At 50.8% G+C, this 27,774-nt stretch overlaps 1 protein-coding gene across 1 annotated transcript; it reads right to left on the bottom strand.

The window, feature by feature from the left end:
* Positions 1-215: 215 nt before the first annotated feature.
* PA2G4 (proliferation-associated 2G4) lies at positions 216-27,774 on the bottom strand. Its single transcript, XM_058828431.1, has 13 exons — positions 27,656-27,774; positions 21,865-21,993; positions 21,461-21,566; positions 17,325-17,394; positions 14,215-14,307; positions 12,543-12,606; positions 9,575-9,653; positions 7,450-7,528; positions 7,227-7,360; positions 3,910-4,004; positions 1,796-1,923; positions 444-497; positions 216-338 (listed from the first exon to the last, which is right to left on the bottom strand). Exons 1-13 carry the CDS (start codon positions 27,741-27,743, stop codon positions 273-275), a joined length of 1,185 nt encoding a protein of 394 aa, XP_058684414.1. The 5' UTR covers positions 27,744-27,774; the 3' UTR covers positions 216-272.

The raw sequence follows: 27,774 nt of genomic DNA, 5'->3' as shown, positions 1-27,774 counted from the left end.
CTTTTGGGGATGGTTTTTTATTATTATTATTATTTTTTTTCACTTTAAAAATCTGAAGTGACCGAGAGATTCCTCCCTCCTTGGCAAAATCAACGGGAGCTGTTGGATTCTGTGGGAATTCCAGACTGGAATTTACGTCTGGACCAACACCGGCGCCAGATTATTTCGTTTCCTGATGGAATTTTGTTTTTGTGGGGATTTTTTTTGTTTGTTTGTTTTGTTTGTTTTTTTTGGGGGAAAAAAGGGGCGATTTGAGAACTCCAAGTGGGTTCTCAGTCGCCGGCCTCGTTCTCCTCCGCCGTCTCCCCCGTGGTGGCGTTTTCCGCGTTTTTGGAAGCCTGTGGGGACAAATCCAGGGATTTTTCAGGGTTCTTCACCTGGAAAAACCCCGGAATTCCAAGTCTGGGGATTCCCAATGCAAAAAAAAAAATGGTAAATTTTACCTTCTTTTTCTTCTTTTTCTGGGTCTTGCGGCTGGCAGAGCTTTGTAGAAGGGCCTGGAAGGGAGGGGAGGGTGAGGAGAAGGGAAATAATCCCATTTTTTTTGGGATAATGGGAATTTGGGTCATTTTGGGGGAGGATTTTGTTCCTTTTCCTTCACCTCCCCACTCCAGGAGAGCAAGGATAGGTGATCCTGAGGAAGTGCTGCTTTATTCTTTATTAATATTTCATTTATTAATATTTTAATTAGAAGATTTCAATTAAAATTTGAATTTATGTCAATTGTTAATATTCATGTCAATTGTTAATATTTATGTCAATTGTTAATGTTTTAATTATCCCTATTTTAATTATCTATGGCTCCATTATTAATTCAATTGTTGATATTTAAATTAATATTAAGTTGTTACTAATTATAAATTATAAAATTAATTATTAAATAATTAATTGTTACTAATTGTTAATTAATATTAAATTGTGTAGTATTTTACTTATAATATAATTAACATTTTATATGTATTGTTATCTATTAATTAATCTATATTTATCTATATTAATACATTCATATAAACAGATATAGACTATTAAACTATTTAATTAATATAGACTATTAATATAGACTAATTAATATAGACTATTAAACTATATTTAGCTTTATAACTTTATATAAATATATATCTTATATATAAATATATAATTTATCTTTACATAATATAATAAACTTGTAAATTTTTTACAGGTTTCTATATTTAAAATGTATTTTATTTATTCATATTTTATACTTTATATTTTTATATATATAATATAAATATATATATTTCTAAATAGATTGTTTTATATATATAGAAAAATATATATATTATTCTATATAATAGAATATATTATATTCTATTATATATATATATAAATATATATATATGAATATATATATAAATATATAAATTATATATATAGATAATTATATATAATTATATAAATATATAATTATATATTATATAATTATATAATTATATAAATATATAAATTATATAAATATATAAATAATTTATAAATATTTAAAATTTAAATATTTAATTTAATTTTTAAAATTTATAAATATATAAATTTCTTATTATTTAGCAATTAATCTATTACTACTAATAATTATTAATACTAATAACCATTACAAAAATATTTTCTATTTTCTTTTACAATATAACTATCAATAAATAATATAACCAAAAAAAATAGAAAATAGATCAATTTTTCCTATAAATATTTGATATGCAAATATCAACAAATTAATTTGATGTTCCCACAGGTAGCTAATTCTCATATTAGCATTATTAATGATTAATATTAATGATGAACCAACCTTGAGCTCCCCGTCCTGCACCTCCAGGTCGGATTTGTAGAGCTCGGGCTCGAAGGGGCCGCTCGTGATCCTCATGGGGCCGTTGGGCATCAGCAGCACCGTGAACTTGAACTGGGCCACGAACTCGCCTGTGGGGACACGGGGGTTAACCCTGAGCTACGGCCCTGCCAGGACCTGGGGTTAAACCTGAGCTACGGCCCTGCCAGGACCTGGGAGCAACTGGGGACACAGGGGTTAAACCTGAGCTACGGCCCTGCCAGGACCTGGGGTTAAACCTGAGCTACGGCCCTGCCAGGACCTGTGAACAACTGGGGACACGGGGGTTAAACCTGAGCTACGGCCCTGCCAGGACCTGGGGGTTAAACCTGAGCTACGGCCCTGCCAGGACCTGTGGGAGAAACCCTGAGCTACAGCCCTGCCAGGACCTGTGAACAACTGGGGACACAGGGGTTAACCCTGAGCTACGGTCCTGCCAAGACCTGGGGTTAACCCTGAGCTATGGCCCTGCCAGGACCTGGGGTTAAACCTGAGCTACAGCCCTGCCAGGACCTGTGAACAACTGGGGACACAGGGGTTAACCCTGAGCTACGGCCCTGCCAGGACCTGGGGTTAAACCTGAGCTATGGCCCTGCCAGGACCTGGGAGCAACTGGGGACACAGGGGTTAACCCTGAGCTACAGCCCTGCCAGGACCTGTGGGAGAAACCCTGAGCTACAGCCCTGCCAGGACCTGTGGGTGAAACCCTGAGCTACAGCCCTGCCAGGACCTGTGGGAGAAACCCTGAGCTACAGCCCTGCCAGGACCTGTGAACAACTGGGGACACAGGGGTTAACCCTGAGCTACAGCCCTGCCAGGACCTGGGGGTTAACCCTGAGCTACGGCCCTGCCAGGACCTGGGGTTAAACCTGAGCTATGGCCCTGCCAGGACCTGTGGGAGAAACCCTGAGCTACGGCCCTGCCAGGACCTGGGAGCAACTGGGGACACAGGGGTTAACCCTGAGCTATGGCCCTGCCAGGACCTGGGGTTAACCCTGAACTACAGCCCTGCCAGGACCTGGGGGAGAAACCCTGAGCTATGGCCCTGCCAGGACCTGTGAACAACTGGGGACACAGGGGTTAATCCTGAGCTACGGCCCTGCCAGGACCTGTGAACAACTGGGGACACAGGGGTTAACCCTGAGCTACGGCCCTGCCAGGACCTGGGGTTAAACCTGAGCTACAGCCCTGCCAGGACCTGAGGGTGAACCCTGAGCTCCAGCCCTGCCAGGACCTGCAGGGACAACAGGTTAACCCTGCCAGGACCTGCAATCCCTGCTCTGAGCAGCTCCAAACTCACCTGGACCCATCCTCACCTGTCCCCAGATGTCCCCAGGTGTCCCTCCAGGTGTCCCCAGGTGTCCCCAGGTGTGTCCCCAGGTGTGTCCAGGTGTCCCCCAAGTGTCCCCAGATGTCCTCAGGTGTCCCCTGCCCCCCCAGATGTCCCCAGGTGTGTCCCCAGGTGTGTCCCCAGGTGCCCCCAGATGTCCCCAGGTGTCCCCAGGTGTCGCCCGGTGTCCCCAGGTGCCCCCAGATGTCCCCAGGTGTCCCCTGCCCCCCCAGGTGTCCCCCGGTGTCCCCAGATGTCCCCAGGTGTCCCCTGCCCCCCCAGGTGTCCTCAGGTGTCCCCAGATGTCCCCATGTCCCCAGGTGTCCCCAGGGGTGTGCCCAGATGTCCCCAGATGTCCCCAGGTGTGTCCCCCGGTGTGTCCCCAGGTGTCCCCAGGTGTATCCCCAGATGTCCCCAGGTGTCCCCAGGTGTCCCCATGTCCCCAGGTGTCCCCAGGTGCGTCCCCATGTCCCCAGATGTCCCCAGGTGTGTCCCCAGGTGTCCCCTGTCCCCCCAGATGTCCCCAGGTGTGTCCCCATGTCCCCAGGTGTGTCCCCAGATGTCCCCAGATGTCCCCAGGTGTGTCCCCATGTCCCCAGATGTCCCCAGGTGTGTCCCCAGGTGTGTCCCCAGGTGTCCCCAGGTATTCCCAGGTGTGTCCCCAGATGTCCCCAGGTGTCCCCAGGTGTGTCCCCATATCCCCAGGTGTCCCCATGTCCCCAGGTGTCCCCAGGTGTCCCAGGCTCACCTTCCTTCTCGTAGAGGACGTTGAATGGCTGCAGCAGCTCGTGCTTGGCGCACTCCACCACGCCCATGCGCGCCTTCTTCTCATCCTCCAGCGCCCTGCGGGGACAGCGCCGCCACGGCACACCTGGGTCAACCTGGTGAGCCTGGGTGAACCTCTGGGATCACACCTGGGTCAACCTGGTGAGCCTGGGATCACCTGGGATCACCTGGGATCACACCTGGGTCAACCTGGTGAGCCTGGGTGAACCTCTGGGTGAACCTGGGATCACCTGGGATCACACCTGGGTCAACCTGGTGAGCCTGGGATCACCTGGGATCACACCTGGGTCAACCCCTGGGATCACACCTGGGATCACACCTGGGTCAACCTGGTGAGCCTGGGATCACCTGGGATCACACCTGGGTCAACCCCTGGGATCACACCTGGGATCACACCTGGGATCACACCTGGGTCAACCCCTGGGATCACACCTGGGATCACACCTGGGATCACACCTGGGATCACACCTGGGTCAACCCCTGGGATCACACCTGGGATCACACCTGGGTCAACCCCTGGGATCACACCTGGGTCAACCCCTGGGATCACACCTGGGATCACACCTGGGTGAACCTGGGATCACACCTGGGTGAACCTGGGATCACACCTGGGTGAACCTGGCTGAACCCCTGGGTGAACCTGGGATCACACCTGGGTCAACCTGGTGAACCTGGGTGAACCTCTGGGTGAACCCCTGGGATCACACCTGGGATCACACCTGGGATCACCCGGGATCACACCTGGGTGAACCTGGCTGAACCCCTGGGTGAACCTGGGATCACACCTGGATGAACCTGGGTGAACCTGGGTGAACCTGGGATCACACCTGGGATCACACCTGGGTGAACCTGGGATCACACCTGGGATCACACCTGGGTGAACCTGGGATCACACCTGGGATCACACCTGGGTGAACCCCTGGGTGAACCTGGGATCACACCTGGGATCACACCTGGGTGAACCCCTGGGTGAACCTGGGATCACACCTGGGATCACACCTGGGATCACACCTGGGATCACACCTGGGATCACCTGGGATCACACCTGGGATCACACCTGGATGAACCTGGGTGAACCTGGGATCACCCCTGGGATCACACCTGAGATGGGATCACACCTGAGCTCACATCTCAAACACCTGCCCGGGAACAGCCCAAACCCTTGGAATTCCAGCCCATCCCAGGTATCCCAGCCCCATCCCAGGTATCCCAGATGGAATTCCAGCCCCATCCAGGTATCCCAGCCCCATCCAGGTATCCCAGATGGAACTCCAGCCCCATCCAGGTATCCCAGGTGGAATCCCAGCCCCATTCCAGGTATCCCAGCCCCATCCAGGTATCCCAGATGGAATTCCATCCCCATTCCAGGTATCCCAGGTGGAATTCCAGCCCATCCCAGCCCCATCCAGGTATCCCAGGTGGAATTCCAGCTCATTCCAGGTATCCCAGCTCATTCCAAGTATCCCAGGTATCCCAGCCCCATTCCAGGTATCCCAGGTGGAATTCCAGCCCCATCCAGGTATCCCAGGTGGAATTCCAGCCCATCCCAGGTGGAATCCCAGCCCCATTCCAGGAATTCCATCCCATCCCAGCCCCATCCCAGTTGGAATTCCCGGGATTACCGGAGGGTGAAGGGCACGGTGTCGAAGCGCCGCTCCACCTCACTGAACAAAGCCTCAAATCCCTGGAATCCCACCCCCATTCCAGGTATCCCAGGTGGAATTCCAGCCCATCCCAGGTATCCCAGATGGAATTCCAGGTATCCCAGCCCCATCCCAGGTGGAATTCCCGGGATTACCGGAGGGTGAAGGGCACGGTGTCGAAGTGCCGCTCCACCTCGCTGAAGGAAACTCAAATCCCTGGAATCCCATCCCCATCCCAGCCCATTCCAGGTATCCCAGCCCCATTCCAGGTATCCCAGACGGAATTCCAGCCCATTCCAGGTATCCCAGCCCATTCCAGGTGGAATTCCTGGGATTACCGGAGGGTGAAGGGCACGGTGTCGAAGCGCCGCTCCACCTCGCTGAACAAAGCCTCAAATCCCTGGAATTCCAGCCCCATCCCAGCCCCATTCCAGGTATCCCAGGTGGAATTCCAGCCCATTCCAGGTATCCCAGCCCATTCCAGGTGGAATTCCCGGGATTACCGGAGGGTGAAGGGCACGGTGTCGAAGCGCCGCTCCACCTCGCTGAACAAAGCCTCAAATCCCTGGAATTCCAGCCCCATCCCAGCCCCATTCCAGGTATCCCAGGTGGAATTCCAGCCCATTCCAGGTATCCCAGCCCATTCCAGGTGGAATTCCCGGGATTACCGGAGGGTGAAGGGCACGGTGTCGAAGCGCCGCTCCACCTCGCTGAAGGAAACTCAAATCCCTGGAATTCCATCCCCATCCCAGCCCATTCCAGGTATCCCAGGTGGAATTCCAGCCCCATCCCAGTTGGAATTCCCGGGATTACCGGAGGGTGAAGGGCACGGTGTCGAAGCGCCGCTCCACCTCGCTGAACAAAGCCTCAAATCCCTGGAATCCCAGCCCATCCCAGGTATCCCAGCCCATTCCAGGTATCCCAGATGGAATTCCAGCCCCATCCCAGGTGGAATTCCAGCCCATTCCAGGTATCCCAGATGGAATTCCAGGTATTCCAGGTATCCCAGATGGAATTCCAGCCCCATCCCAGGTGGAATTCCCGGGATTACCGGAGGGTGAAGGGCACGGTGTCGAAGCGCCGCTCCACCTCGCTGAAGGAAACTCAGATCCCTGGAATCCCAGCCCTCTCCAGGTATCCCAGATGGAATTCCAGGTATCCCAGCCCCATTCCAGGTATCCCAGATGGAATTCCAGCCCATTCCAGGTATCCCAGTCCCATTCCAGGAATTCCAGCCCCATCCCAGGTGGAATTCCCGGGATTACCGGAGGGTGAAGGGCACGGTGTCGAAGCGCCGCTCCACCTCGCTGAAGGAAACTCAGATCCCTGGAATTCCATCCCCATCCAGGTATCCCAGGTGGAATCCCAGCCCATCCCAGGTATCCCAGCCCATCCCAGGTATCCCAGATGGAATTCCAGCCCATCCCAGCCCCATCCCAGTTGGAATTCCCGGGATTACCGGAGGGTGAAGGGCATGGTGTCGAAGCGCCGCTCCACCTCGCTGAAGGAAACTCAGATCCCTGGAATCCCAGCCCTCTCCAGGTATCCCAGGTGGAATTCCATCCCCATCCCAGCCCCATTCCAGGTGTCCCAGATGGAATTCCAGCCCCATCCCAGTTGGAATTCCCGGGATTACCGGAGGGTGAAGGGCATGGTGTCGAAGCGCCGCTCCACCTCGCTGAAGAAGGCGCGCGAGGTTTTCATCTTCAGCCCGTACTGCTTGGAGGGGTCCCGCTTGTAAATCGTGGTTCTCTGCCCCGCGTCCTTCGCCTGGAAAACATTCCCGGGGAATCCTTGGAATTCCAGAGCCGCCCAGGCCGGGAATTCCTGGGATTTCTCAGGGATGGAAGGCTGCTGACCTTTCCCTCGCCGCTGCTGACGAGGACGTCGACGGCGTAGACTTCGTGCACCTCGAATTCGGCTTTTTCGTGGTCCTTCCTGGGGGGAAAGGGGTTGGGAAGTGGGAAAATCTGGGAATTCTGAAGTTTCCAGGAAGTCCAAAACATTCCTGGGAATTCAGAAGCTTCCAGGAAAGCTTCCAGGAAAGCCAAAGCCTTCCAGGAGACTCAAAGCGTTCCTGGGAACCCAAAATGTTCCTGGGAACCCAAAACATTCCTGGAAACCCAAAACATTCCTGGGGACCCAAAACATTCCTGGAAATCCCAAACATTCCTGGGAATCCAAACATTCCTGGGAACCCAAAACATTCCTGGAAACCCAAACATTCCTGGGAACCCAAAATGTTCCTAGAAACCCAAAACATTCCTGGAAACCCAAAATGTTCCTGGAAACCCAAAGCATTCCCGGAAACCCCAAAACATTCCTGGAAATCCCTCCTTCCCAAGAGCCCCCATTCCCCATTCCCATTCCCAATCCCAATCCCATTTCCGATCCTCTTCCCTGATCCCATTCCCCAATCTGATTTCCAATCCTGTTCCCTGATCCCATTTGATCCGACTTCCCGATCCCGTTCCCAATCCTGTTCCCCATTCCCGATCCCATTCCCCGATCCCGTTCCCCAATCCCATTCCCAATTCTGTTCCCATTTCCTGATCCCATTCTCCAATCCCAATCCCATTCCCTGATCCTGTTCCTGATCCCATTCTCCAATCCCAATCCCTGTTCCCGATCGCATTCCCTGATCCTGTTCCTGATCCCATTCTCCAATCCCAATCCCTGTTCCCAATCCCATTCCCTGATCCTGATCCTGATCCCATTCTCCATTCCCAATCTGTTCCCCGATCCCATTTCCCGCTCCTGTTCCCCAATCCCAATCCCTGCTCCCGATCCCGTTCCCATTTCCCCGATCCCATTCCCCGATCCCGTTCCCATTCCCATTCCCGTTCCCATTCCTGATTCCCGTTCCCATTTCCTGCTCCCGTTCCCGTTCCCATTCCCATTCCCGGTTCCCATTCCCGATCCCATTCCCATTCCCGTTCCCATTCCCGTTCCCCAATCCCAATCCCTGTTCCCATTCCCATTCCCGATCCCATTCCCATTCCCGATCCCGTTCCCGTTCCCATTCCCGTTCCCATTCCCGGTTCCCATTCCCATTCCCGTTCCCATTCCCGTTCCCATTCCCATTCCCGTTCCCATTCCCGTTCCCATTCCCATTCCCATTCCCGGTTCCCATTCCCATTCCCATTCCCATTCCCATTCCCGTTCCCATTCCCATTCCCGTTCCCATTCCCGTTCCCATTCCCGGTTCCCATTCCCATTCCCATTCCCATTCCCGTTCCCATTCCCGTTCCCATTCCCATTCCCGTTCCCATTCCCGTTCCCATTCCCATTCCCGTTCCCATTCCCGTTCCCATTCCCATTCCCATTCCCGTTCCCATTCCCGTTCCCATTCCCGATCCCGTTCCCCAATCCCAATCCCTGTTCCCATTCCCATTTTCCCATTCCCGATCCCATTCCCATTTTCCCGTTCCCGTTCCCCAATCCCAATCCCTGTTCCCATTCCCATTTTCCCGTTCCCACTCCCATTCCCATTCCCGTTCCCGATCCCGATCCCGTTCCCATTCCCATTCCCAATCCCATTCCCGTTCCCATTCCCAATCCCGTTCCCATTCCCATTCCCGTTCCCATTCCCGGTTCCCATTCCCATTCCCGTTCCCATTCCCATTCCCATTCCCATTTTCCCATTCCCATTCCCGTTCCCGTTCCCATTTCCATTCCCGATCCCATTCCCATTTTCCCGATCCCATTCCCGTTCCCATTTTCCCGATCCCGTTCCCGTTCCCATTCCCGTTCCCGTTCCCATTCCCGTTCCCATTCCCGTTCCCAATCCAGATCCCATTCCCATTTTCCCGATCCCGTTCCCATTCCCGTTCCCCAATCCCAATCCCGTTCCCATTCCCATTCCCGTTCCCGTTCCCATTCCCATTTTCCCATTCCCATTCCCATTTTCCCATTCCCATTCCCATTTTCCCGATCCCGTTCCCATTTTCCCGTTCCCATTTTCCCGATCCCGTTCCCGCTCACTTCTGCTGGTCCGAGGGGTTCTGGATGATCGTTTTCTCCCCGTCGATCACGTGCTGCTTCAGCTGGTGCGACAGCATCCCTGCGGGAACGGCTTACTGGGACGGACTGGGACGGACTGGGACGGACTGGGACGGACTGGGAGAGACTGGTGGGGACTGGGAATGCACTGGGAACGGACTGGGAGGGACTGGGAGGGACTGGGAGGGACTGGGATGGATGGGGAGGGACTGGGGGGGACTGGGAATGCACTGGGAACGGACTGGGATGGACTGGGATGGATTGGGAATGGACTGGGATGGACTGGGATGGACTGGGAACAGACTGGGAGAGACTGTTCAGTACTGGTCTGGACTGTTCTGTACTGGGCTGGATTATTCCGTACTGGTATGTACTGGTCAGTACTGGTCTGGACTGGTCCGTACTGGTCAATACTGGTCTGTATTATTCTGTACTGGTCCATACTGGTCAATACTGGTCTGTACTATTCTGTACTGGTCTAGACTGGTCCGTACTAGTCAATACTGGTCTATATTATTCTATACTGGTCTGTACTGGTCTGTATTATCCTGTACTGGTCTGGACTGGTCCGTACTGTTCTGTATTGGTCTGGATTATTCTGGACTGGTCCGTACTGGTCAATACTGGTCTGTACTGGTCTATACTGGTCCGTACTGGGAGCCCCAGTGCACTCCCCCAGGCGCGGTTCCCGCCCGGGGCCGTGCAGGATCCCAGAGGGATTTTGGGGACTCGTCCCCTTTCCCATCCTGGGAAGAGCCCCCGGCATTCCCAACATTCCCAACATTCCCAACATTCCCGACATTCCTGACATTCCTGACATTCCCAGCATTCCCGACATTCCTGACACTCCCGACATTCCTGACATTCCCGACATTCCCAACATTCCCGACATTCCCGGCATTCCCAGCATTCCCGACATTCCCGGCATTCCCAACATTCCTGACATTCCCAACATTCCCAGCATTCCCGACATTCCCAACATTCCCGACATTCCCAGCATTCCCGACATTCCCGACACTCCCGGCATTCCCAACATTCCCAGCATTCCTGACATTTCTGACATTCCCAACACTCCTGACATTCCCAACATTCCTGACATTCCCGACATTCCCAACATTCCCGACATTCCCAACATTCCCGGCATTCCTGACATTCCCAGCATTCCCGACATTCCCAACATTCCCAGCATTCCCGACATTCTCAACATTCCCAACATTCCTGACATTCCCAACATTCCCAGCATTCCCGACATTCCTGACATTCCCGACATTCCCAACATTCCTGACATTCCCGGCATTCCTGACATTCCCGGCATTCCCAACATTCCTGACATTCCCAACATTCCCGGCATTCCCGACATTCCTGACACTCCCAACATTCCTGACATTCCCAGCATTCCCGACATTCCCGACATTCCCAACATTCCCGACATTCCCAACATTCCCGACATTCCCAACATTCCCGACATTCCTGACATTCCCAACATTCCCGGCATTCCTGACACTCCCAACATTCCCAACATTCCCGACATTCCCAACATTCCTGACATTCCCAACATTCCCGACATTCCCGACATTCCTGACATTCCCAACATTCCCGGCATTCCTGACACTCCCAACATTCCCGACATTCCCAGCATTCCTGACATTCCCGACATTCCCAACATTCCCAGCATTCCTGACATTCTCAACATTCCCAGCATTCCCGACATTCCTGACACTCCCAACGTTCCCAACATTCCTGGCATTCCCAACCCACTCCTGGGGCAGCGGGAATTCCCGGAATTCCAGGGAATTGGGCGATGATGGAGCTCTCAGGGGAGTTGGGAGAATCCAGGGGGAAAAGGAGCGGGATCAGCTCCGGGATCAGCTCCAGGATCCCGATCCAGCAATCCCAGGAATTCCCAGGAATCCTGCTGGGATCCCCTATTCCCTGGGATCCCCTATTCCCTGGAATCCCCTTTTTCCCTAGAACTCCCCTTTTCCCAGGAATCCCCTTTTCCCTGGAATTCCCTTTTCCCTGGAATCCCCTTTTCCCTGAAATTTCCTTTTCCCTGGAATTCCTTTTTCCCTGCAATTCCCTTTTCCCAGGAATTCCCTTTCTCCCTGGAATTCCCTTTTTCCCCAGAATTCCTTTTCCCTGCAATTCCCTTTTTCCCTAGAACTCCCTTTTCCCAGGAATTCCCTCTTCCCTGCAATTCCCTTTTCCCAGGAATTCCTTTTTCCCCTGGGATTCCATTTTTTCCTTTTATCCCTTTTCCCTGGGATCCTTTTTTTCCCCATGATCCCTTTTCCCAGGAATTCCCTTTTCCCAGGAATTCCCTTTTTCCTTGAATTCCTTCACCCTGCAATTTCCTTTTCCCTGGAATTCCCTTTTCCCTGAAATTTCCTTTTTCCTGGAATCCCCTTTTCCCCAGGAATCCCTTTTTCCCAGGAATCCCCTTTTCCCTGCAATCCCTTTTTCCCAGGAATCCCCTTTTCCCAGGAATCCCCTTTTCCCAGGAATCCCCTTTTCCCAGGAATTCCCTTTTCCCAGGAATCCCCTTTTTCCCTTCAATTCCCTTTTCCCTGCAATCCCCTTTTCCCTGCAATTCCCTTTTCCCAGGAATTCCCTTTTCTCTGAAATTCCCTTTTTCCCTGAAATTTCCTTTTCCCTGCAATTCCCTTTTCCCAGGAATTCCCTTTCCCCAGGAATTCCCTTTTTCCCAGGAATCCCCTTTTTCCCTTTTATCCCTTTTCCCTGCAATTCCCTTTTCCCTGCAATTCCCTTTTTCCCTGGAATTCCCTTTTCCCAGGAATCCCCTTTTCCCCTGAATTCCTTTTCCCTGGAATCCCCTTTTCCCAGGAATCCCCTTTTCCCTGCAATTCCCTTTTTCCCCATTATCCCTTTTCCCTTCAATCCCCTTTTCCCAGGAATTCCCTTTTCCCAGGAATTCCCTTTTTCCCCTCACCTTCAATGGGAGTGCAGTGGAACGCGTGGGCGATTTTATTCCAGGCCTCCGTCACTTGTGTGTTCTGGGATAACACAAAAAAAACATGGAAAAATCATGGAAAAATCATGGAAAAATCATGGAAAAAAAATCATTTCATGGATAAAAAAATTCCCACCCGGATCTTTCCCTAAATCCCATTTTCCGGGAAGAATTCCCGAAGCTTTTCCACCCATCCAAACAAAAAATGGGAAAAAATGGAGTTTTCCCATGAGGCTGCTCCCGGAAAATCCCAAAGGTTGGGTCCAGAATTCCCAGAATTCCAAAGATTCCCGGAATTCCCGCCCGATTCCCGGAATTTCCACCCAATTCCCGGAATTCCCGCCCGAATCCCGGAATTCCCGCCTCATTCCCGGAATTCCCACCCAATTCCTGAAATCCCCGCCCGATTCCCGGAATTCCCAAGATTCCCAAAATTCCTGGAATTCCCACTCAATTCCCAAGATTCCCAGAATTCCCACCTGATTCCCGGAATTCCCGCCCGATTCCCGGAATTCCCGCCCGATTCCCAGAATTCCCTCCTGATTCCCGGAATTCCCACCTGATTCCCCAATTCCCACTTGATTCCCAGAATTCCCACCCAATTCCCGGAATTCCCAAGATTCCCAAAATTCCCGCCCGATTCCCGGAATTCCCACCTGATTCGATTCCCGGAATTCCCAGAATTCCCACCTGATTCCCAAAATTCCCAGAATTCCCACTCAATTCCTGGAATTCCCACCTGATTCCCAGAATTCCCAAGATTCCCAGAATTCCCGGAATTCCCACCCGATTCCCAGATTTCCCAAGATTCCCAGAATTCCCGGGATTCCCACCTGATTCCCAGAATTCCCAAGATTCCCAGAATTCCCAGAATTCCCGGGATTCCTACCCGATTCCCAGAATTCCCAAGATTCAAGGAAATCCCACCTGATTCCCAGAATTCCCACCCGATTCCCGGAATTCCCAGAATTCCCGCCTGATTCCCGGAATTCCCACCTGATTCGATTCCCGGAATTCCTACCTGATCCCCAGAATTCCCGGAATTCCCAGAATTCCCTCCCGATTCCCAGAATTCCCGCTCCATTCCCGGAATTCCCACTCAATTCCCAGAATTCCCACCTGATTCCCAGAATCCCCAAGATTCCCAGAATTCCCAAGATTCCCAGAATTCCCAAGATTCCCAGAATTCCCGGAATTCCCACTTGATTCCCGGAATTCCCAAGATTCCCAAAATTCCCGCCCGATTCCCGGAATTCCCACCTGATTCGATTCCCGGAATTCCCAGAATTCCCACCTGATTCCCCAATTCCCTCCTGATTCCCAGAATTCCCAGAATTCCCACCTGATTCCCAGAATTCCCGTAATTCCCGTAATTCCCACCCGATTCCCGGGTTTCCCAAGATTCCCAGAATTCCCCAGATTCCCAGAATTCCCTCCTGATTCCCAGAATTCCCAAGATTCCCAGAATTCCCGGAATTCCCAGCTGATTCCCGGGTTTCCCAAGATTCCCAGAATTCCCGGAATTCCCAGAATTCCCAGAATTCCCTCCTGATTCCCAGAATTCCCAGAATTCCCGGGATTCCCGGGATCCCCACCTGATTCCCAGAATTCCCAGAATTCCCAAGATTCCCGGAATTCCCGGGATCCCCACCTGATTCCCGGGTTTCACGAGCCGCAGGGCGGCCTCGGCGCACAGATGAGCCGCCTTGACCACGTCGGCTTTGCGGCCGCAGACGGGATTTTCCTGGGAAAAAAAACCGGGAAAATTTGGGAATTCCGAGGTTTTGGGATTGGTTCTGATCCCTGGAATTCCCAAAGAAATTCCAAGGGAATTCCAAGGTGTCCTCAGGGCAGGATTTGGGAGGATTCCAGTGGAATTCCAATGGGGAATTTTGGGATTCTGCCCCTCCCAAAAAAAAACATTCCCAAGGTTTTTACCCAAAAAAACATTCCCAAGGTTTTTTCCCAAAAAAACATTCCCAAGGTTTTTTCCCAAAAAAAAAAACATTCCCAAGGTTTTTTCCCAAAAAAAAAACATTCCCAAGGTTTTTTCCCAAAAAAAAACATTCCCAAGGTTTTTTCCCAAAAAAAAACATTCCCAAGGTTTTTTCCCAAAAAAAAACATTCCCAAGGTTTTTTCCCAAAAAAAAAAACATTCCCAAGGTTTTTTCCCAAAAAAAAAAACATTCCCAAGGTTTTTTCCCAAAAAAAAAAACATTCCCAAGGTTTTTTCCCAAAAAAACATTCCCAAGGTTTTTTCCCAAAAAAAGCATTCCCAAGGTTTTTTCCCAAAAAAAACATTCCCAAGGTTTTTTCCCAAAAAAAAAACATTCCCAAGGTTTTTTCCCACCTCGGGATTTATTCCCAGGGAATGGGAGAACCTGAGGAATTCCCAGCAGGAATTCCAGCGGTATCGGAGCAGGAAATTCCAGAGGGAAAATGGGAAGCGGGGATTGATTCTGGGAATGGAATCCTGGGGTTTTCCAGGAAAAAAAATGGGAATTCTGGGGTTTTCCAGGAGGAAAAATGGGAATTCTGGGGTTTTCCAGGAGGAAAAATGGGAATCCTGGGGTTTTCCAGGAAGAAAAATGGGAATCCAGGGTTTATTCCAGGAAGAAAAATGGGAATCCTGGGGTTTTCCAGGAAGAAAAATGGGAATTCTGGGGTTTTCCAGGAGGAAAAATGGGAATTCTGAGGTTTTCCAGCAGGAAAAGTGGGAAGCAGGGATTGATTCTGGGAATGGGAATGTTCATCCCGGGGTTTTCCAGGAAGAAAAATGGGAATTCTGGGGATTTTCCAGGAAAAAAAAAGGGAATTCTGGGGTTTTCCAGGAAAAAAAATGGGAATCCAGGGATTTTCCAGCAGGAAAAGTGGGAAGCAGGGATTGGTTTGGGGAATGGGAATGGAATCCTGGGGTTTTCCAGGAAGAAAAATGGGAATCCTGGGTTTATTCCAGGAAATAAAATGGGAAACAGGGATTGGTTTGGGGAATGGGAATGGAATCCTGGGATTTTCCAGCAGGAAAAGTGGGAAGCAGGGATTGACTTGGGGAATGGGAATCCAGGGGTTTTCCAGCAGGAAAATTGGGAAGCAGGGAGTGCCTTGCCAGGGATCTGGGATGGTGCCACCTGGATCCAGAGGCTCTGGATTGGATCCACCTGGATCCACAGGATCAGAACCGGTCCCAGTGTGGATCCAGTGGATCAGAACCGGTCCCAGTCTGGATCCAGGGGATCAGAACTGGTCCCAGTGTGGATCCAATGGATCAGAACCGGTCCCAGTGTGGATCCAGTGGATCAGAACCGGTCCCAGTGTGGATCCAGTGGATCAGAACCGGTCCCAGTGTGGATCCAGAGGCTCTGGATTGGTGCCACCATTGATCCAGAGGATCAGAACCGGTCCCAGCGCAGATCCACAGGATCAGAACCGGTCCCACCATGGATCCAGTGGATCAGAACCGGTCCCAGTGTGGATCCAGGGGTGTCCCCAGTGTGGATCCAATGGATCAGAACCGGTCCCAGCGCAGATCCACAGGATCAGAACCGGTCCCAGTGTGGATCCAATGGATCAGAACCGGTCCCAGTGTGGATCCAGAGCCTCTGGATTGGTCACACACAGATCCAGTGGATCAGAACCGGTCCCAGTGTGGATCCAGAGGATCAGAACCGGTCCCAGTGTGGATCCAATGGATCAGAACCGGTCCCAGTGTGGATCCACAGGATCAGAACCGGTCCCAGTGTGGATCCACAGGATCAGAACCGGTCCCAGTGTGGATCCACAGGATCAGAACCGGTCCCAGTGTGGATCCAATGGATCAGAACCGGTCCCAGTGTGGATCCAATGGATCAGAACCGGTCCCAGTGTGGATCCAGAGGATCAGAACCGGTCCCAGTGTGGATCCAGTGGATCAGAACCGGTCCCAGTGTGGATCCAGAGGCTCAGAACCGGTCCCAGTGTGGATCCAATGGATCAGAACCGGTCCCAGTGTGGATCCACAGGATCAGAACCGGTCCCAGTGTGGATCCAGTGGATCAGAACCGGTCCCACCACGGATCCAATGGATCAGAACCGGTCCCAGTGTGGATCCAATGGATCAGAACCGGTCCCAGCGCAGATCCAATGGATCAGAACCAGTCCCAGTGTGGATCCAATGGATCAGAACCGGTCCCAGTGTGGATCCAGAGGATCAGAACCGGTCCCACCATGGATCCAATGGATCAGAACCGGTCCCAGTGTGGATCCAGTGGATCAGAACCGGTCCCAGTGTGGATCCACAGGATCAGAACCGGTCCCAGTGTGGATCCAATGGATCAGAACCGGTCCCAGTGTGGATCCAGAGGATCAGAACCGGTCCCAGTGTGGATCCACAGGATCAGAACCGGTCCCAGTGTGGATCCAGAGGCTCTGGATTGGTCACACACGGATCCAGTGGATCAGAACCGGTCCCAGTGTGGATCCAATGGATCAGAACCGGTCCCAGTGTGGATCCACAGGATCAGAACCGGTCCCAGTGTGGATCCAGTGGATCAGAACCGGTCCCAGCGCGGATCCGATGGATCAGAACCGGTCCCAGTGTGGATCCAGTGGATCAGAACCGGTCCCAGTGTGGATCCAGAGGCTCTGGATTGGTCACACACGGATCCAGAGGATCAGAACCGGTCCCACCACGGATCCAGTGGATCAGAACCGGTCCCAGCGCAGATCCAGAGGCTCCAGGATCGCTCCCAGCACCCCGAGGCCGTTTCCCGGAGCCGGACCCACCTTGGAGGCGCCGATGACGAAGGTGTGAGCCACGTTAGCGATGAATCCGTCCACGTGCACGCCCAGGTCACTGCAACACACGGGAAACAACGGGAATAACAACGGGAATAACAACGGGAATAACAACGGGAATAACAACGGGAATAACGGGAATAACAACGGGAATAACGGGAATAACAACGGGAATAACAACGGGAATAACAACGGGAATAACGGGAATAACAACGGGAATAACAACGGGAATAACGGGAATAACAACGGGAATAACAACGGGAATAACAACGGGAATAACAACGGGAATAACCCCGGGAATAACAACGGGAATAACAACAACGGGAATAACAACGGGAATAACAACGGGAATAACAACGGGAATAACGGGAATGACAACGGGAATAACGGGAATAACAACGGGAATAACAACGGGAATAACAACGGGAATAACAACGGGAATAACAACGGGAATAACAACGGGAATAACAACGGGAATAACGGGAATAACAACGGGAATAACAGCGGGAATAACAACGGGAATAACAACGGGAATAACGGGAATAACAACGGGAATAACAACGGGAATAACAACGGGAATAACAATGGGAATAACAACGGGAATAACAACGGGAATAACAACGGGAATAACGGGAATAACAACGGGAATAACAACGGGAATAACAACGGGAATAACAACGGGAATAACGGGAATAACAACGGGAATAACAACGGGAATAACAACGGGAATAACAATGGGAATAACAACGGGAATAACAACGGGAATAACAACGGGAATAACGGGAATAACGGGAATAACAACGGGAATAACAACGGGAATAACAACGGGAATAACAATGGGAATAACAACGGGAATAACAACGGGAATAACGGGAATAACGGGAATAACAACGGGAATAACAACGGGAATAACAACGGGAATAACAACGGGAATAACCCCGGGAATAACGGGAATAACAACGGGAATAACAACGGGAATAACAACAGGAATAACAACGGGAATAACAACGGGAATAACAACGGGAATAACGGGAATAACAACGGGAATAACAACGGGAATAACAACGGGAATAACAACGGGAATAACAACGGGAATAACGGGAATAACAACGGGAATAACAACGGGAATAACAACGGGAATAACGGGAATAACAACGGGAATAACAACGGGAATAACAACGGGAATAACAACGGGAATAACAACGGGAATAACAACGGGAATAACGGGAATAACAACGGGAATAACAACGGGAATAACAACGGGAATAACAACGGGAATAACAACGGGAATAACAACAACGGGAATAACAACGGGAATAACAACGGGAATAACCCCGGGAATAATCCCGGGAATAACAACGGGAATAACAATGGGAATAACAACAGGAATAATAACGGGAATAACAACGGGAATAACAATGGGAATAACCCCGGGAATAACAACGGGAATAACAACGGGAATAACAACGGGAATAACAACGGGAATAACGGGAATAACAACGGGAATAACAACGGGAATAACAACAACGGGAATAACAACGGGAATAACAACGGGAATAACAACGGGAATAACAACGGGAATAACAACGGGAATAACAACGGGAATAACGGGAATAACAACGGGAATAACAACGGGAATAACAACGGGAATAACAACGGGAATAACCCCGGGAATAACGGGAATAACCCCGGGAATAACAACGGGAATAACAACGGGAATAACGGGAATAACAACGGGAATAACAACGGGAATAACAACGGGAATAACAACGGGAATAATAACGGGAATAACAACGGGAATAATAACGGGAATAACGGGAATTCCAGGGGGAAAAGTGGGAAAGAGGAATTGGTTTTGGGGAATGGGAATGGAATCCTGGGGTTTTCCAGGAAATCCTGGGGTTTTCCAGCGGGAAAAGTGGGAAGCAGGGATTGGTTTGGGGTGGGGAATGTTCATCCTGAGGTTTTCCAGGAAGAAAAATGGGAATCCAGGGGTTTTTCCAGGAAAAAAAACGGGAATCCTGGGGTTTTCCAGCAGGAAAAGTGGGAAGCAGGGATTGATTTTTGGGGAATGGAATCCTGAGGTTTTCCAGGAAGAAAAATGGGAAACAGGGATTGATTTGGGGAATGGGAATGGAATCCTGGGGTTTTTCAGGAAGAAAAATGGGAATCCAGGGGTTTTCCAGCAGGAAAAGTGGGAAGCAGGGATTGATTTGGGGAATGGGAATGGAATCCCGGGTTTTTTCAGGAGGAAAAATGGGAATTCTGGGGTTTTTCCAGCAGGAAAAATGGGAAGCAGGAATTGATTTTGGGGAATGGGAATGGAATCCTGGGGTTTTCCAGAAAGAAAAGTGGGAAGCAGGGATTGACTTGGGGAATGGGAATGGAATCCTGGGATTATTCCAGGAAATAAAATGGGAAGCAGGGATTGGTTTGGGGAATGGGAATGGAATCCTGGGGTTTTCCAGGAAGAAAAGAGGGAAGCAGGGGGTGGTTTTGGGGAATGGGAATCCTGAATTTTTCCAGCAGGAAAAATGGGAAGCAAGGATTGATTTGGGGAATGGGAATGGAATCCTGGAATTTTTCCAGGAAGAAAAATGGGAATCCTGGGTTTATTCCAGGAAGAAAAGTGGGAAACAGGGAGTGGTTTTGGGGAATGGGAATGGAATCCTGGGATTTTCTAGCAGGAAAAATGGGAAACAGGGATTGATTTGGGGAACGGGAATGGAATCCTGGGATTTTCCAGGAAGAAAAGTGGGAAGCAAAGATTGGTTTGGGGAATGGGAATGGAATCCTGGGTTTATTCCAGGAAGAAAAGAGGGAAGCAGGGAGTGGTTTTGGGGGAATGGGAATGGAATCCTGGGATTTTCCAGCAGGAAAAGTGGGAAGCAGGGAGTGCCTTGCCAAGGATCTGGGATGGTGCCACCTCAGATCCAGAGGTTTTGGGATGGTGCCACCTCAGATCCAGAGGTTTTGGGATGGTGACACCTGGATCCAGAGGTTTTGGGATGGTGCCACCTCAGATCCAGAGGTTTTGGGATGGTGCCACCTCAGATCCAGAGGTTTTGGGATGGTGCCACCTCAATCCAGAGGTTTTGGGATGGTGCCACCTCAATCCAGATGTTTTGGGATGGTGCCACCTGGATCCAGAGGTTTTGGGATGATGCCACCTCAATCCAGATGTTTTGGGATGATGCCACCTCAATCCAGAGGTTTTGGGATGGTGCCACCTCAGATCCAGAGGTTTTGGGATGGTACCACCTGGATCCAGAGGTTTTGGGATGGTTCCACCTCAGATCCAGAGGTTTTGGGATGGTGCCACCTGGATCCAGATGTTTTGGGATGGTGCCACCTCAATCCAGATGTTTTGGGATGGTGCCACCTGGATCCAGATGTTTTGGGATGGTGCCACCTCAGATCCAGATGTTTTGGGATGGTGCCACCTCAATCCAGAGGTTTTGGGATGGTGCCACCTGGATCCAGATGTTTTGGGATGGTGCCACCTCAATCCAGAGGTTTTGGGATGGTGCCACCTGGATCCAGAGGTTTTGGGATGGTGCCACCTCAGATCCAGAGGTTTTGGGATGGTGCCACCTCAATCCAGAGGTTTTGGGATGGTGCCACCTCAGATCCAGATGTTTTGGGATGGTTCCACCTCAGTTCCAGATGTTTTGGGATGGTACCACCTCAGATCCAGAGGTTTTGGGATGGTGCCACCTCAATCCAGAGGTTTTGGGATGGTACCACCTGGATCCAGAGGTTTTGGGATGGTGCCACCTCAGATCCAGATGTTTTGGGATGGTACCACCTCAATCCAGAGGTTTTGGGATGGTGCCACCTCAGATCCAGAGGTTTTGGGATGGTTCCACCTCAGATCCAGAGGTTTTGGGATGGTGCCACCTCAATCCAGAAAATCTGGGATGATGCCACCTCAATCCAGAGTCTCTGGATCCCAGGAGCCCCTCCAGGCTCGTTAGCACGCTTTAATTAACGAGGAATTAACACCCAAGCAAATCCATGGGGTGGGAATGGGTGGCCTGACATCTCCTTCCATGCCAAAGGATTTTTGGGATTTTTTTGGGGATTTTTTTGGGAATTCCATGGAATGTGAGGCTGGCACTCACATTTTGACCAGGTCTCCGTCCTTGAGGATGTAATCCTGGTCGCTCTTGAGCGGGGAGAAGTGACACACGCAGTTATTTACGGATATACTCGTCGGGAAAGCGATTCCTGGGGAAAAAAAAATCATGGATTTGAGAAATTTGGGATTTGGGAGGAGCTTAAAGATGTTTTGGGACATCTCCTCCTATCCCAGGCTGCTCCAGCTTGGTTTGGGATGGGAATTCTTCCCAAAATCCCAACTAAATCTACTCCAGCACCCTCAGGATGGGAATTTGGTGATGGATCCCAGCATTCCAGAACCTTCCTCCCACACCATCCCAAGGGATCTGTGGAAATTGGGCAGAGCAGGGAGGATTGGGGTTAAAAATCAGGAATTCCTCATCCAGGAATGAGCCCTCTTCTTCACCTTTCTTCATTTCCTTTTCTTTCTTGAAGATTTTCCCGGTCTCTTCCATGATCATGGAGTCGCCCTTCTCGCACAGGCAGAGCACGGACGCGCCGGGATTCGCCGCCTCCACCACGGAGCGCAGGACTCCTGGAATTCACAGAGAGATAAAGCACAAAATAACCTGGAATTCACAAAAAAAAAACCACAAAATAACCTGGGATTCCCAAAAAAAATAAACCACAAAATAACCTGCAATTCACAAAAAAATAACCTGGAATTCCCCAAAAAATAACCTGCAATTCCCAAAAAAACAACAAAAAAATATAACCTGGAATTAAAAAAAATAAACCAAAAAATAACCTGCAATTCACAAAAAAATAACCTGGAATTCCCCAAAAAAAACCCCCCAAAATAACCTGGAATTCACAGAAAAATAAACCACAAAATAACCTGCAATTCCCAAAAAAACAACAAAAAAAAATAACCTGCAATTCCCAAAAAAACAACAAAAAAAAATAACCTGCAATTCCCAAAAAAATAACCTGGAATTAAAAAAAAATAAACCAAAAAATAACCTGGAATTCACAAAAAAATAACCTGCAATTCACAGAGAGATAAACCACAAAATAACCTGGAATTCACAAAAAAAACCCCCACAAAATAACCTGCAATTCCCAAAAAAATAACCTGGAATTAAAAAAAAATAAACCACAAAATAACCTGGAATTCCCAAAAAAATAAACCACAAAATAATCTGCAATTCCTAAAAAAAAACCAACAAAAAATAACCTGCAATTCCCCAAAAAAATAAACCAAAAAATAACCTGGAATTCCCAAAAAAACAACAAAAAAATAACCTGGAATTCCCCAAAAAAACCCCAAAAAATAACCTGGGATTCCCAAAAAAACAACCTGCAATTCCCAAAAAAAAATAAACCAAAAAATAACCTGGAATTCCCAAAAAAATAACCTGCAATTCCCAAAAAAATAACAAAAAAATATAACCTGCAATTCCCAAAAAAAAACCCTGGAATTCCCAAAAAAAAATAACCTGGAATTTCCCAAAAAAATAACCTGGAATTAAAAAAAAAAATAAACCACAAAATAACCTGGAATTCACAAAAAAATAACCTGGAATTCCCCAAAAAAATAAACCACAAAATAACCTGGAATTCCCAAAAAAATAACCTGGAATTCCCCCAAAAAAACCCCCCAAAATAACCTGGAATTCCCAAAAAAATAAACCACAAAATAAGCTGGAATTCCCAAAAAAATAACCTGGAATTCCCAAAAAAATAACCTGGAATTCCCAAAAAAAACCCAAAAAGTAACCTGGAATTCCCCCCCAAAAAATTAACATGCAATTCCCAAAAAAAACCCCAAAAAATAACCTGGGATTCCTCCCAAAAAAATAAACCAAAAAATAACCTGGAATTCCCAAAAAAAATAACCTGGAATTCCCAAAAAAATAAACCACAAATTAACCTGGAGTTCCCAAAAAAAGAAACCACAAAATAACCTGGAATTCCCCAAAAAATAACCTGGAATTCCCAAAAAAAAATAAACCAAAAAATAACCTGGAATTCCCAAAAAAATAACCTGGAATTCCCAAAAAAAATAAACCAAAAAATAACCTGGAATTCCCAAAAAAATAACCTGGAATTCCCAAAAAAACCCCAAAAAATAACCTGGAGTTCCCCATGGGAAAGGCGTAAACCCCGCTTGGATCGGTTTCTTTGGAATGGTTTTTTTTGGGAAGAGGGAGCTCTGTGCTCCAACGTTCCCCAGGAGAAGTCAGAGCTTTGGGAAGAGCTCTGGGAATGACCCTGGGAGACATCAGAGCACTGGGAAGAGGTTTGGGAATGACCCTGGGAGACATCAAAACTCTGGGAATGACTCTGGGAGACATCAAAACTCTGGGAACAGGTTTGGGAATGACTGGGAGAAGTCAGAACTCTGGGAAGAGCTTTGGGAATGACTCTGGGAAACATCAGAGCTCTGGGAAGAGGTTTGGGAATGACTGGGAGACATCAGAACTCCAGGAAAAGGTTTGGGAATGACAAAGGTTTGGGAGACATCAGAGCTTCGGGAAGAGCTTTGGGAATGATTGGGAAACATCAGAGCTCTGGGAAGAGGTTTGGGAATGATTGGGAAACATCAGAGCTTCGGGAAGAGCTTTGGGAATGACTCTGGGAGACATCAGAGCTCCAGGAAAAGGTTTGGGAATGACCCTGGGAGAAGTCAGAACTCTGGGAAGAGGTTTGGGAATGACTGGGAAACATCAGAGCTCCAGGAACAGGTTTGGGAATGACTCTGGGAAACATCAGAGCTCCAGGAAGAGCTTTGGGAATGACTGGGAAACATCAGAGCTCTGGGAAGAGCTTTGGGAATGATTGGGAGACATCAGAGCTCTGGGAACAGGTTTGGGAATGACTCTGGGAGAAGTCAGAGCTCTGGGAAAAGGTTTGGGAATGACTCTGGGAGACATCAAAACTTTGGGAACAGGTTTGGGAATAACTGGGAAACATCAAAACTCTGGGAAGAGCTTTGGGAATGACTCTGGGAGAAGTCAGAGCTCCGGGAAGAGCTTTGGGAATGACTCTGGGAGACATCAAAGCTTCGGGAAGAGCTTTGGGAATGACTCTGGGAGACGTCAGAGCTCTGGGAACAGGTTTGGGAATGATTGGGAAACATCAGAGCTTCGGGAAGAGGTTTGGGAATGACTGGGAGACATCAAAACTCTGGGAAGAGGTTTGGGAATGACTGGGAAACATCAGAACTCTGGGAAGAGGTTTGGGAATGACTGGGAAACATCAGAGCTCCAGGAAAAGGTTTGGGAATGACTCTGGGAGACATCAAAACTCTGGGAAGAGGTTTGGGAATGACTGGGAAACATCAGAGCTCTGGGAAGAGGTTTGGGAATAACTCTGGGAGACATCAGAGCTCCAGAAAGAGCTTTGGGAATGACTGGGAGACATCAAAACTCTGGGAACAGGTTTGTGAATGACTCTGGGAGACGTCAGAGCTCCAGGAACAGGTTTGGGAATGACTGGGAGACATCAGAGCTCTGGGAATAACTCTGGGAGACATCAAAACTCTGGGAAGAGCTTTGGGAATGACTCTGGGAGACGTCAGAGCTCTGGGAATAACTCTGGGAGACATCGAAACTCTGGGAACAGGTTTGGGAATGACTCTGGGAGACGTCAGAGCTCTGGGAATAACTCTGGGAGACATCGAAACTCTGGGAAAAGGTTTGGGAATGACTGGGAGAAGTCAGAGCTTCGGGAACAGGTTTGGGAATGACTCTGGGAGACATCGAAACTCTGGGAACAGGTTTGGGAATGACTCTGGGAGACGTCAGAGCTCCAGGAACAGGTTTGGGAATGACTGGGAGACATCAAATCCCGCTCCACCAGTCCCAATTTTCCAGGGAATCCATGAGCTGACGCAGGGAACGCCCCACGCAACGCTCCAGGAAGTTTTGGGAATGTTCCACTCCCCCAAAAATAAAAAACCCACCAGGAATTCCAGCCTTAGGGAGAAAAAAAAGGCGTCCCCAGACCCTCTCAGCTGATCCCAAAATATTTTGGGATCCTGGAATGTCCCCTCACATTCCTCCCCTTTGTCCCTTCCTGAGAATTCCAAGGAATCCTTGGCGCTGTCACCTGTGCAACAACCTCGATTTCCACCCCCCTTTTCCCAGCACTTTTCCATGGGAAAGTCGGGAATATTTCCAAGGGAGGATAACATTCCCGATAAGAGCCGGCGGGACACGGAGGGGGAATAAAACAAACGGGGGAAGGGAAAAAGAAAAAGCAGATAAAGGGGAAAAAACCCTCGGAGTATTCCAAGGGATCAGAGGAGCAGGATCCCTCTCTGCTTCCCCATTATTTTTATTTTTTAGGGAGTTGGGGAATTTTTTAATCCCTAAAAAGCGACGGTTGGAGGGTTTTTTTGGGCTGATTTTTGTGTGGGTTTGGCGTTCCCGAGGGAGGGGAAGCTGAGTTTTCCCCCCCAGGGAAGGGAGGTGGCCAAACTTCCAGCCTGGCCGGGAGATCTCCCTCCCTCCCTCCCTCCCTTCCCGAAGGGAATCCCAAAGCTCCCGGGACACCGGAGCGGCTCCAAAAGCTCTGGAGTCAGCAGGAAGAGGGGTGGGAGCCCAGGGAGCCCCGCGGAACCGGTCCGGGCGGCTCCCGGAGCCGGGACACCGGGAAAGGGATGGAAAAAAACCGGGGAAGGGGGAGCAGAGCGTGCCCGGGGTGGGGGCGGAGGATGGAGCCCCAATCCCGGGGCAGGAACCCCATTCCTGGGGCAGGAACCCCATTCCAGGGATAGGAACCCCATTCCCGGGGCAGGATCCCCATTCCTGGGGCAGGAACCCCATTCCAGGGACAGGAACCCCATTCCCGGGATAGGAACCCCATTCCTGGGGCAGGAACCCCATTCCCGGGATAGGAACCCCATTCCTGGGGCAGGAACCCCATTCCCGGGATAGGAACCCCATTCCTGGGGCAGGATCCCCATTCCTGGGGCAGGAACCCCATTCCTGGGGCAGGAACCCCATTCCTGGGATAGGAACCCCATTCCCAGGATAGGAACCCCATTCCAGGGGCAGGAACCCCATTCCAGGGATAGGAACCCCATTCCCGGGATAGGAACCCCATTCCAGGGACAGGAACCCCAATCCCGGGATAGGAACCCCAATCCCGGGATAGGAACCCCATTCCAGGGGCAGGAACCCCATTCCTGGGATAGGAACCCCAATCCCGGGATAGGAACCCCATTCCCGGGATAGGAACCCCATTCCAGGGACAGGAACCCCAATCCCGGGATAGGAACCCCATTCCCAGGATAGGAACCCCATTCCTGGGGCAGGAACCCCATTCCTGGGATAGGAACCCCATTCCTGGGGCAGGAACCCCATTCCCAGAATTGGACCCCAACATTCCTGGGACAAGAATTCCCCAGCTGGGGCTGGATCCAACTCCTGACCAGGACAGGACCCCGATTCCAGGGACAGGACCCCGATTCCCGGGACAGGACCCCGATTCCCGGGACAGGACCCCGTTCCCGGGTCAGCACCCCCAGACCCGTTCGGGATCCCATTCCCAGAACCGGACCCCCATTCCCGGTACAGAACCCCGTTCCCGGGTCAGCACCCCCAGACCCGTTCGGGATCCCATTCCCAGACCCGTTCGGGATCCCATTCCCAGAACCGGACCCCCATTCCCGGTACAGAACCCCGTTCCCGGGTCAGCACCCCCAGACCCGTTCGGGATCCCGTTCCCAGAACCGGACCCTCATTCCCGGTCCAGAACCCGCTTCCCGGAGCAGCCCCCACTCCCCCAAACCCATCCAGGCCCCCCCGCCTGGGGCTCCCCCCGCTCCCCGCCGGGCTCGGTCCCCCCCAAACCGGTACCGGCGAGGGGGTTCAGACCCCGCAGGAGCCCCGAACAAAAGGGGCAGGGCCGGTTTTGGGGCGGGGGGCTCAGGCCCGGCCCCGCTCCCCCGGTGCACGTGGGGCGCGGTACCACGTGCGGGCAGCGGCGGCGGCCGCGCGGGGCCGGGGCCCGCCGGGACCGGGGGGCTCCCGCCTACCGGGAAAGGCCCGGGGGGGTCCCACGGGGATACGGGGGGGGTCCCAACCCCGCCCCCAGCCCCAAACAGCGCTCCCCAAGCCGAGGGGGCCCATCCCGGTGCTCTCAAACCGGGGAACGGAGCGGGGCCCGCGCTCGGGCCTGGCCGCTCCCCCCTCAGCGCTTCCCCCGCGCCCTCCCCGCCGCCCCCCCCGGCCGCGGCCCGCACTCACGGTTGGCGATGTCCCCCCCCATCTTGTACTTGGTCACCACCAGGTCCTCGGCGATGGTGAGCTCGCTCGCCTCCTCCTCTCCCGACATGGTGGGAGCCCCCCCGGAGCCCCCCGGAGCC

Source organism: Poecile atricapillus (genome assembly GCF_030490865.1).
Source record: "Poecile atricapillus isolate bPoeAtr1 chromosome 35 unlocalized genomic scaffold, bPoeAtr1.hap1 SUPER_35_unloc_2, whole genome shotgun sequence".
NCBI classification, from domain to species: Eukaryota; Metazoa; Chordata; class Aves; order Passeriformes; family Paridae; genus Poecile; species Poecile atricapillus.
Note: the sequence above shows the minus strand (reverse complement) of the source record. Positions and strands in the feature narration are given on the sequence as shown.